This window comes from Loa loa (assembly GCF_000183805.2).
Source record: "Loa loa unplaced genomic scaffold supercont3.241, whole genome shotgun sequence".
In the NCBI taxonomy this organism is placed as follows: domain Eukaryota; kingdom Metazoa; phylum Nematoda; class Chromadorea; order Rhabditida; family Onchocercidae; genus Loa; species Loa loa.
The window spans coordinates 22,545-35,320 of record NW_018108421.1 but is presented as its reverse complement, the minus strand read 5'-3'; the positions used below and the strand labels follow the sequence as shown (position 1 = coordinate 35,320).

General features: G+C 23.9%; 3 protein-coding genes across 3 annotated transcripts; 1 reads left to right on the top strand and 2 right to left on the bottom strand.

The window, feature by feature from the left end:
- Positions 1–2,953: 2,953 nt before the first annotated feature.
- Positions 2,954–4,275, bottom strand: LOAG_08372 (hypothetical protein; the record flags this gene model as incomplete). The annotated part of the gene is made up of 3 exons (XM_003143904.1): positions 2,954–3,160; positions 3,688–3,843; positions 4,219–4,275. 3 exons carry the CDS (start codon positions 4,273–4,275, stop codon positions 2,954–2,956), a joined length of 420 nt encoding a protein of 139 aa, XP_003143952.1.
- Positions 4,276–6,355: 2,080 nt separating this feature from the next.
- Positions 6,356–6,532, top strand: LOAG_08371 (hypothetical protein; the record flags this gene model as incomplete). Its single annotated transcript, XM_003143903.2, has 1 exon — positions 6,356–6,532. The coding sequence occupies one exon, from the start codon at positions 6,356–6,358 to the stop codon at positions 6,530–6,532; it is 177 nt and encodes a 58-aa protein (XP_003143951.2).
- A 2,806-nt stretch (positions 6,533–9,338) lies between these two features.
- Positions 9,339–10,416, bottom strand: LOAG_08370 (hypothetical protein; the record flags this gene model as incomplete). The annotated part of the gene is made up of 4 exons (XM_003143902.1): positions 9,339–9,479; positions 9,649–9,784; positions 10,136–10,209; positions 10,339–10,416. 4 exons carry the CDS (start codon positions 10,414–10,416, stop codon positions 9,339–9,341), a joined length of 429 nt encoding a protein of 142 aa, XP_003143950.1.
- Between the last annotated feature and the right edge of the window lie 2,360 nt (positions 10,417–12,776).

Below are 12,776 nucleotides of genomic sequence, written 5' to 3'. Positions count from 1 at the left end.
AGTAAAATATATATAAATTCTATATGAATTTGTGCAATGAACAGCATTTAATCTAATTCTATATGAGTAAGTATATAAGTAAAATATATATAAATTCTATATGAATTTGTGCAATAAACAGCATTTAATCTAATTCTATATGAGAAATATTGAGTAAATAAATGAAGAATATTGAAATCTCTATCTATCGAAGAACTGGAAAAAGTGTTCAAGTCTGTATTATAGAAGAAACAACATTTGTTACAATTTTTCATATGAAGTATTGAGTATATAAGTAAGGAATATAAGTCTGATAAATCTAGTACTGAACATAGAATGTAGATCTAAATGAGGAATATAGATTTGGAAGAAACAGATCAAATATAAGTGAATAAACAAATTATCAGTTATTTAAGTAATTAGTAATATTTCACGCAACTAATTATGTGTCAGAAAAAAACAATTATCCCAACGTCTTTTTGTCTGATAATTAATTACACTTATGATATTTTCAGTACGATGTATAATAAGATAAATAAGCACAATAAATGATATGAACTTCAATATTACAAAATGATAACAATTGCAATAAGTATATAATTAATGATATGATAATAAATTCAAGTACGATAAAGCGTAGTAATTCGAATAATAATGTGATAATTTTATGATGATCGTAATTAGCATACATAATGATTAGCCTAATAGTTCCGTATAATAACTACAAAATAATGTAAAGTTATTCAGTAACTAATCCCTTAAGATGAAATTACTACTTTTAAACTTCTTTAAATTACTTTTAAACTTCTTCAACTGATGGTCTATTCATTCACTTTTTTTTTGTTTCTGAATATTTCCTAAGGTTACAAAAAAAAAAAGAAATATGGAAGTAAACATTAGCAAGAAGAAAGTAAACATTAGCAAACATTATGTCATAAACACTTTTTACAATAACATAAAATTTTACATAATAAATAATGAGTCATATTTTAAGAAAAGAAAACGAAACAAATTTCGTTTATAAATCTAATCTATTACATCATCATCAATGATAAATTCTGATAAAATTCATTATTTCAGTTAATCAATAAAAATGAAAAGTAAACGGATACTGTAAGCCATTTTAATTGCCAATATAAAATAACATATAGAGGAAAGGAAGAAAAAATGATTTTCGTGTTAAACATCCGAATAAACGATGTGGAATGTAACAAATCAAGAATTTTCCCACGCATAAAGAAATACATACTACGGTAACAGATGATAAGTCATATTTTAAGAGGGGAAAAATGCTTGTTACGGTAATACATTGTGTTATATCATTCTTCATTTAACCTAACCAAATACAGCTGATCGGATAATAATATTAATTTTTTGGATTTGAATAAGATAAATAAATGTTCTAGATTTATTTAAAAAAAAAAAGAAACAAAAAAATTTCATTTGTTTATATAAAATTGGAATCTAAACAAAATATAATAATATTTGAAATTAAAAAGAGGAAAGTTATATTTATTAATTAGCATGAAATTCTTACAAAATTGATGAAATTGATTTAGAAAAATAAAAATTCAGCATGTAATTATAATAGTTTAATAATAGAAATTATGTAAACTGGCATAATCAATAAATAATCGATCATATCTAAATAATCAATAAAAATTTGAAAAAGAGGAAGATGAGAGGGAAAAAAAAGGAACAAACCTCGTCAGTGCTTGAAATGTTCAATTGTGTACGACTGGTTATTTCATCGTTGAAACTGTAACGATACTTAAGACGATAATTTGATGTGTGGTAAATACCATGGATATATAATAGCAAAAAATAAATTTAAAAAAAAATAAAAATAAAAAATGGAGAAAATAAATTTTTTGTCACAATTTTTTGTCACAGATATTTTCATTCTTTTTTAAATTTCTTTTTCTTTTTTAAAACATTTTAACATTACAATACATTATGTTTCTTTCTTCTCCCCTTATTTTTTTTTTTTTTTTTTGTTTCGAAAATAAATAAAATCATGAATTCATCACCAAAAGTTTAATTATTCAAATTTTTAATGCCAATGTTAAAATTAATTTGCAAAGTTAATCAGTCGTACACTATGAAATTTGTAGCAATTTAAGTATTTAAATTTATAATTATCATCTTTCTAAAAAATAAAATCATAAAAATCGGTAAATGTTATAACAAACCTCACACAATTATAAAATATGCTAACCTTAATTGAAACAAACATAGATAATAATTATTGATCTTCAACTTAAACTTAACAAATTTAACAGTTTCAATTGCCAAATTTAAACGTACTCGTGTGTGTATGTATGTGTGTGTATATGAGTGTGTGTATGTATGTGTTTATATATATGTGTATGTATGTGTGTATGTGTCTATGTATATGTGTGTGTCAGTATTTGAATGGATATGCATGTATATTAGCTACAATCAATACAATGAACGAGTAATCAATATATACATTATCATTATCAACAATAACTTATCAGTTATCATTTTGTTTTTTGCTCTGAATGGATAATGTAATGTAAGCCATGAAGAGTTTATTGATAATCTATCTGATTGTAAAACAGTAAATATCAGGACAAAGGAAGTAGCTGTATACGATCTTTATCGCTTAATTTACAAATATAACATAATCTGTAAAAGTTTTATCCCGAACAAATAATACTGATTATCCCGGTAGTTCTCAGTTTACAATCAGACTGGTTACTGGCAACTTTCCTCAGCTTATATTTCCATATGATCGGAAGGAAGTGCTAGTGATTGTAATAGTATGCGTATGCTTGTATGAAGAAAAAATCGTGTTTAAATAAAAAAAAAAAAAAAATTGTAGCACAAAGCTAAAATGGAATGAGATAAGTGTTATTATCATAAGGTCAATTATTTAATGTCTTAATTAATTAATCGTTGCAAATGGTCCATTTTATTTTTAAATTTAATTCTAACAAAGATACTAAATTTACCTAACTTGTTCAACAAGTGATGAAACAACATAAACCAAATCAAGATTTGATCGGCCAAGAATTGTTCGTAATGATGGATTTGGAGGATTTTGACAAATTGATAAATGATATTGAATTAATGGTTCCAAGGCGGTATAATCAAGTTGTGGAACATTTATAATATTATTGCATGCATTAAATAGTGCCAAAATTGTAGCACAAAGCTAAAATAAAATGAGGCAAATTTTGATGAAATTTTATTATTTTATTAAAAGTTATTTTAATAAATGAAAAGAAAATTGTATGGAAGGAAAAGAATTTATTACAATTTATTGCTAATAATTGAGAGAAAAAAAAATTCAAGCAAAAGAGAGAGAAGAAAAAGAAAATGCATAAAAGTGGTTTCTTTTTTCTTTTTTTTTTTGCAACTATTAGAAATTTAAAAAATATTTATCAAATCTATAAAAAAAAAACTTTTTCAAATTTAGAATTTTAAAAATATTTGATAATTTTAAATTAAAAATTTTCTTTGAAAGTTTAAAACTATTTGATAAATCTATAAAATTGTTGAAAATACTAGAAATTTGTTTAATTTTCAAGAAATAGTTAAGATAGAAAAAATTTGCGATATTATTTTCATTGAAAAAGCAAAAAAAAAAACAAATTTATACTTTTAGCAGTTATATTATGTCTTTTCGCAAATAATTCTGATAAAAAGAAGAAAAAAAACTTTTTTTTTATTTAAACATACTCTTCGAATTCGTACGTTGTCGTAATTTTCGCATTTTGAAAACTTTCCTACATCAGATATCAATCTACAAACAGCTTTTGTTAATAAATAATCATTCTTATGAATAAATAATCGAAGGTAAAAATTGTCATAATTATTGTTTGGAATAAATGAAGCCTATTATTGGTGTACGACTTTTTAAAGTACTAATGAATTTTACAAAAAGTATTTTAATATGAGACTTTAATAAAACAACATAAACATTTTATAGACTTAATTGAAATATATTTAATTGGAAAAAACAAAAAGTTATTGTTGTTAATTTATTAAAGATTATAATTATCGATGTGAATAAGTCTTGTTGAAATGAATCATTATGCACTTTTTTTTTTTGATTTTTTTTCGAAACCTTTAGAATTTTATAATTTCAGATAATAATGCTTATTGTTGGTTAAGATAATTGATAAGCTTAATTGCACGCAATTAACGCTTTTTTTTCCTCATTTTTTTTCTCCCACATTCCATCCATTGATGAACAGTAGTAACAATAACCGGTAGATATAAATAACAACATTGGAGGATGACAACATTAATGACAGTTTCATTCATCACTTCCGCTCTAATCGCTATATAATCGAGGGATAAAAAGTATATTTTCGGTAAAAACCGGTCAGATATAAATGGAAAAAATCCCAATTATATTGTTAACATTTAGTTGAAAAGTTTTTTTCCCCTTTTTTTTCACGTTTTCAAAAGTTAAGTTTTGAAATTTAAAAGTTTAGTTGTGACAATATTTCAATGGATGTTGTTTTAATGCATGAAAATTCATAAATTAGATTATGATGGAAATATTTTAATGGATTATCACATCGTATAATTCATTAAAATTTACTAATTAGATTGTAGTGAATAATTCTCTTAATTACCATATCATTGAAATATGACAGAAAAAAAGAATGGAATTAACGACAGAAAGAATGGATTAATACTTGAACTTATAATAGAGAAAATGAAGGTATGAATTAAATTTCCTTAAATTATGCCTTCATTTTAAAATTTAACCTATGAATTCAACAGTTTAATTTCAACTGTTAGAATAAAAGATGAACTGAATAAATGAAATTAATTAATAATTGTAATGAATTAAAAGATAGAATTAATATGAATTATAAATGTAAAGGATTTGAGAAAGTCATAAAGTATTGGGATGAAATTTTTGGTTGGAAAATAAATTAGGTATAGGTAATATTAATTTAAATTGATAAGTTACAATAAAACATTAGTTGTATAAATATAAGGCTATTAGAGAAGCTGAAAGTCCCTTTATTTTGTTCCTCCATTTACTGTGAAATTAAATAAAATTTTACAAAATTTTCAAAAATTCAACGTAAGAATAAGATAAATGTAAAAGAGATTTATATTAACAAACAAATTGCTCAAAACAAAGAATAAAAAGATTGAAATATCAAAAATTGTCCAGGAATATTTCATTAAAGCTAATTAATAAATTATGAAAAATGACAAAATGTCCAGTATTCATATTAACTGGAATTCATATTAACTAGGATTTTAACTAAGATTTTGAAGAAAACAATGATTTTTCTTTTTTTTGTTGAATTTTAAAGCAAACTTTCATGTGGTAAGTGACTTTGACCTTTGCTTTTTTCATTCAGGTGTTAAGGTCAATGTGTCTATTATTTAAAATGAACAATGGAATGGATGGATAGACTATAAAATGAAATTCCACAAGGAGAAAATGGGAAAAGTATCAGTGGTAGTTCAGAGAAAGAAAACAAAAGAAAAAAATCAAACAGATGGAGAAGTAAGGAGTGAAATGGTAAATTGTTGTCTAAAAGAAGTGGGGACAATAAAAAATTTGAAATTAGGTGAGGTGAAAATTTTTTAATTCCTGAATTTATTTAGAAAGAAATGAAAAGAATTTTAAATACTGAAAAAATAATCTCAAAATTAGGAAATATTATTTTGAAAATATGCTAAAAATTAATCATTTTGGAGGAAAAATGTATTTTATCAAGGATATATTATATGTAAATAAATGTATTCTTAAAAATTGAATAACAAAATGTTACAATTAATAAATTAAAATAACACATAGATAATTAAATAGTGTATTAAATTAAATACAATGTTTAAAAAAATTAAGTATTCAATTGAAAATTTTTATAGTAATCAAAATTTTATAAATTGAGATATATTCACATTCATTTAAAAGAGCGATAATAAATTTTTTAGTACAAAAATATATCAAAAAAATAAATGAATGCCAATTAACGCTCAAAAATAAATAATAAAATATTTCAGCGTATAAATGATAAAAATAGGCAAATAATAAAAGAAAAAACGAAAAAATTAAAATTAAAATGATAAATGAATTGAAAATGAAAAAAAAAGGAAAACCTGAAATAAACGACAATTAAATTGAAATAGAAATTAAGCCATGAATTGAATGGGACTAAATCGAATTAAATTGTTGTGTTAAAAATGAGGAGGTAAAGAGGAGGAGAAGTGAAGAATGAAAGGAAGGAAGAGGGAAGAGTGGACAAAAAGGGATGATAGGTTTGGCAGGAGATGAATTGAAAATGCCACGTGTGGTGGTCATTGACGAAATGGGGTGGTAGTTGGTTAAATAATAATAATATAGTTGAGAAGAAGGAATTATTGTCCTTTCATGGGTGATGAAGATGATGATGAAGATGATGCTGATGCTGATGTTGATGCTGATGCTGATGTTGATGCTGATGCTGATGATGATGATGATGACGATAATGATGGTTATGATGATGATCATGATGATGAAGATGATCATGATAATGTAATAGTAGAAAAAGAGAATTATAGAAGGTAATTTCAAAACAGATACGTATACATCTATCCATCTCTATATTAACATCTCTCATTGATCACTGACCACTGTGTACATTTCATATTTATATATCATTTAGTACGTATAAGATTCATCTGTTCTCCATGTAATACATAAGTTTGAACATATCGAAAATCTCGGTCATGCTATCATCACTTTCTTTCTTTCAACCTAACTATTATCAAACCATTTCATTTACCTATAGTAAATACCAGGGAATGAATGATTAATATTACAATTGTTATTGATAAGATTAAATTTCGAGAATATTATAATGATTATATCTGTTTCAATTATCATTAATCATCATAGCATTATCATTTAAGATAGCAATGATACTAGTATAGTGAATATGATATATTATCGAATACAATGATAGGCATTATTGAGGATGATTATAATATTGATTATGATAACATATCGCTAAATTTATTGGCTAATTAAGAAGAATTATACTGATATTGTTGTATTTTGTATATTCTACGAGTATGTTTGCTATATTAGCTTAATTTCTTAAAAGGTATTATAGCTTTCATACTTAATAAAATCTTAATAACAAAACATTGAAAGATAACTAAAGAAACTAAATAAATTTAATTTAATTTAATTTTTTCCCAATAATTATTGACAAATAATAAGAAATGGTCATATGACAAAAAAAAAATGATAAAAATTACAGAATAAAATTTGAAAACAAAAGGACTTAAAATTCTTAAAACTAAAATCCTTAAGTTTTACTTCTATTCTATTAGATTAAAAATACCCAATAGAATTGATAATTTCTAACAATAAATGTTATATTATTAATAACACCAATAAAAGAAAAGTAATAAAAATATCTTTTTGTTATAAAATTCCCCAATATATTTACTATAGGATTACATAAGTCATTTCAAATCAAACACATATCATTGTTCCATAAAATGCCTTTTTAATAATTTTATTACTTTGGCTTCGCTTCTTCTTTCTCATTTACAGAATTGCATTGAAATTACAAAATTTTATGGAAATAGTACTTGTCTATTTCATTTATTCTCTAATATTACTGATAAAGAATCCTAATTTCCTTTCCATTTCTTTTTCCCATTATCATTAAATGTCATCCTGTTGTGTAGCTTTTTAATATGATAACGATTATATTTGAATTAAAATTCATACAGACTCATACACATGCATATACGTACACATACATATATCATATATATGTATTTACATATACATTTCTATAGAAATATGATAATAAAGATAAAGGAGACTTTCTGGTATTTATTACGGTATTTCTGGTATTTAGACCTTCTGGTATTTTATTATTATTTATTAGCTGTAATTTCTTTGTTACGTATATTCGAAAACAATTATTAAATTTAATTGTTTAAATTACGCAAGAATAAAACGAAAAAAAGATTGTCGAAGGATTGAAATTACAAAATTTTATGGAAATAGTACTTGTCTATTTCATTTATTCTCTAGTATTACTGATAAAGAATCCTAATTTCCTTTCCATTTCTTTTTCCCGTTATCATTAAATGTCGATTGTCGAAGTTAATTACAATGCCTATATTATTTCAAAGTCTTTTTATGTTCCTAATTCTTGTACTTGACGTTTTTTAGCTTCCGTTAAAATTGTTATATTAAATAGATTAAAGTCTTCTTAAATTAATTAATAAATTTTAATGGTATTTATTATATTTTAACAAACATAACTATTATATTAAGCATTTCCAAAAATTGATTAAATATGCCAATAAAAATGATAATTTATGCAAATTGATATGCATATTGGTGTAGTACGGTGTTATTTTTGATAAAAACGGGTTATTATACATTTTCATGTTAGGGGGAAAAAAAAGGAAGATAAAAGATAGGAAATGAAATTAATACTTTACAATGATTTTATTATTTCGAAGTATTTTTTTTTCTCATTCTTAATTCTTATTCTTTTTACAAAAAAAGTAACTTTTTTTGGTTAAAAAAGTTAAATATTTAAAAAAGTCCTTTTTTAACAATTTATCATATTAAAAATTATTTCTCGTCATGTTATAATTTATCAAATATTAACTGTTGTTGGAAAATATAGGAAGAAAGGATAGATAGATTCCATTATGAGAATAAAAAAAAAATTTTGCAAAAAATCAAATAATTTATTTACAAAATTTGTACAATATTGGAAAATCTTACAGTATCATTGCAGTATTGTTTTTTGTAAAATTTCTTTTCTTTACATTAATTGATAGGTATAGGCTTATCACAGGATCCAAAATAAAGAAACAAAATTTTGTCGTTTAAAATTGGATAAGATTAATCAAAAATTCTCGTAACAACTATTTGACTATAAGAAAGTAATGATACCTGCACATTACTTCTTTACTTCTACAGACATCTCTCTTTACTTTACACATTACTTCTACAGACATCTCTTTGTCGCGGGAAGAAGCTTTATGGGGTCACGAGCTATGCTAGCAGTGGTTTATACCTTCCATGCCAGACACATCTCAACTAAAGAATCCGACAAAGTGCGTCCACCGGGATCCCCCGGTTAAGAGTTAGGACAGTTCCGCGCAGGTCGTGCTTTAGCTAAAAAATTCACTGCGCAGTATGGAACTCACATTTGTAATTTTTGCAATAAATGCGGGTAGTATCCTTTCCAAATCATCGTTCACAAAGCTAGCCATGATGATAACGATGTATATTGATTAGTGATAACAATTACATTGATATGTCATTTATATATTTCTTCTATGTTTACATATATATTTAATCTTTATTTATTAATTTCTTATATTTTAAATCAAATATACTGTTCCGTGATGAATTGTTTGTATGGTTTTTCGAATCCTTCAAATTGTTCCAAATCTTCACGTAAGAAAAGTAAATATCTTGGAATATGTAATCGATATAGACAAATTAACAAAAATTGCGATATCCAATCCTATAAATTATATGTTTTAATTCTTTTCTTTTCATTTTCATATTTTTATGATATAAACATTTCATAAATTATTATTATCATAAAAAGAGCGAAAAAACGTGAAAAAATTAATTGTTTAGTCAAATTTTATTGGAAAGAATTTCATAAATGGTTATTTTAAAAAGCATACTTCATCATCAATGTAATGCTCAAATTTCATATACGGTATATTTGCTTCTGTAAGTATTTGACGTGTTGTTCGGATAGTTTTTCCATGACAACTATGAGATAGATCAAAACAGTTTGGTATTATTTTATTTATTATTCTGAAATTATCATTCAAATCAGTATCATTCAACCGAAATTATTTAAATGTTTTTTGCTCATTTGAGTATCATAAAATGTATATGTTTATTGTTATGATAATAATTCTATACAATAATTGACTCTACCGTATTTAAATGATTGTACACTGCAACTGATATTATTCCACAATATGTAAAAGACTGTATATCGTAATTTACTTCATTCAATTGTATATAAATGGATTTACTTCATTGGCTTACCTTCATTTTTGCTAAATAACAAAAATCAATCGTTTCATAATTTCAAATGTACAATGATTACTTCATTCATTTATGCATAATTGTATAAGTATCAATTTAAAAAATTATTACTTGCGTAAATGTGTTCCATAGCGTAATGAATAGATAAAATCGTCGCTATCAATAAAGAGTTCTCGACAAGTTGCCTAAAAGAAAAAGAATGTGACAAATAATGGGGAAAAAAGAGAGTTAAAATTTCAAGAAAAGTTATTAGTTTTCAAAAAGTTTTTAAAATTAACAATTTTTTGAAACAAAATAAGAAATGATAGTAACACTTCAAGCCATCGTTGAGACTCATTCATTGCCATATCCAAGAAAAATTCTAATTCATCGTTATCAAAATATCCTTTCATTGTTATTATCATATATTCTTTCTTACAATCTTATCTTTTCCATTTGTCAATTTGATTCTTACTTCAATTTGTCCTATTTATCTGCAATTTCAATAATTATTCAATAATGTTCGGAATTTTTTAACTTTGATGTCATACATTTGTTTTATCAATATCATTTATCAATCGATTCTTCCACCGATAATTTTCTTCGCATGTGATAATTTAGGGAATAATTTTACAGATTTTATATTTATATTGCAACACTTGAGATTATCTCAAAAATAATCATCATGAAAATTTGTTCTTAGAAATGTTGAAAAATAATTAAGTATAACTGTAATCTGAATACTTTATGTATAGGTTGCGAAAATTTTTCCAACATATATATATATGTATATGAAATTTTGAATTTCACAAAGAATATTAAAATGTATTTTAATATGATTAATTTCAAATAAAATAATTCATAAGGAAATGATCCATAAAAGAAACGAATAATTCATAAGGATAAGTACGATAGGAATAAATAACAAGAATTAAATGCACAACAAATAATTGTGTAATTATATTACGAAAGAATGATATAAATGGAAAATATTTTGGATAAAAAAAGGAAAAAAATGAAGAAAATTTCAGGTGAATAGCTAGTAATTTTTGAGATAAATGATAAATCGCAAAATTTTGCAACAGAAAGTTTAATAAAAATTCTAAAATATCATTTTAAATTATTTTCAATTGGATGATAGCAATAAGTGAGTAATATAAAATCAATAAATGAAAAATAAAAAGCATATAAATGAAGAGAAATAACTAAAAGATTATCAAATATCATACTAATTAATGCAAAATACTGGAAAAAAATGCTGATTTAATTACTAAATACAGTGTATTGGAATTTGAAATTAATAATATTGAAAATTGGAATTAAAAAAAAAATGTTATGGAATAAGCAACAACTGGAATAATAGAAATTCAAAAATTTGTTGCAATTTAAATATAGAATAAAAAAAAAACGCAGAAATTAACAGTGTTTGGGAAGACTGAAAGCGAATGGAATATATCTGAAGGGAAAAATGATCATTGTTTGTTTGTGCTACAAAAGTGGAACCGCGAAAGGTCAAAAATTTGAAATTAAATGTGTCAAAACCAAGTCATGAAAAGAGTGTAATCTCTGAATGGTATCATTTTTGTCATCTTAATATTTGAATATGATTAAAAATTAACAATTCATTTATAATTGTCTTGATAAATTAGTTGAAAAGATCAAGTTTTCTTTTTTTTAGCAAAGTAATGGCCGAATGAAAAAATTGTTAAAATAATTTGCATAAAATTTACTTAATGCAATATTTTAAATTGTCTTTTCTTTTCTGTATTTTGTATGAGCTTCATATTTTGTTAGGTTAAAATTGTTAATTTTAATCATATTCAAATTTTCTTTGTAGAAATGTAATATTGCAATATTTATTTGCAGTTATGATAACAAAGAATTCAATCTTATTTAAAAAAAAAAAAGACAAGTGAATCATTTATTCCTTGATTTTAGCGCCGAAATTTAACATTTTTTTTTGCGCTTATATGAAAAAATCAAACATTTTCTTGAAGAATTTCAGCTTTCGGCTTGAAATGATAATTTGGCATATTGGAAAATATAATTATTCTTTCATGTTTTTCACATTGCATATTAATTATCAAAAAAGGCATTTTAAATTTGAAATTAGTAAATTCCCAAAGTGAAATTTAATAGACAATTAAACGGTGTATAATTAAATTTTCAATTGAAATATTTTAATCTAAACGAAAATAAGCTAACATTGCAATATATTAAATCTGGTTTTTTTTTTTTTTTTTTCTAAATCCGAGGGCACATATTTGAATTGACTCGAAAAAAAAGGAAGCTAAAAGTTTATTTGTAATGGACAGCAATAATGTATTTGTAAGCCAAACATTAGCGAAAGTAATTTCAAATAATCAATCAAATCAAATGAAAAAAACGTGGAAAAATTCACTAATATTTATTTGAATTAATCAATTTGTCTCAAATATTACATAAAAATATTAAATTTATGAAAAGATTTAATGAAAAAAGAATTCGACCATAGAGATTAATAACAAATACTACCAAATATTATTTTGTTATCTGATTAGTACAATGATTATCATATATGCATCTCATTTCAGGAGATTATTAGGAATGAATTCTCATCTACACTTTTTCTTTGTTAAAAATAATTTTAAAAATAAATAAATGGGAGAGATTTAATATTTAAATGAAATTATTTGAAAAGGGACACGATCAAAGTGATCAAAGTGAAGTGGATAAAAAAAGAAGTAGGAAAATTGATCAAAGTAATCAGCATAAGTAGGATAAAAGTGATTGA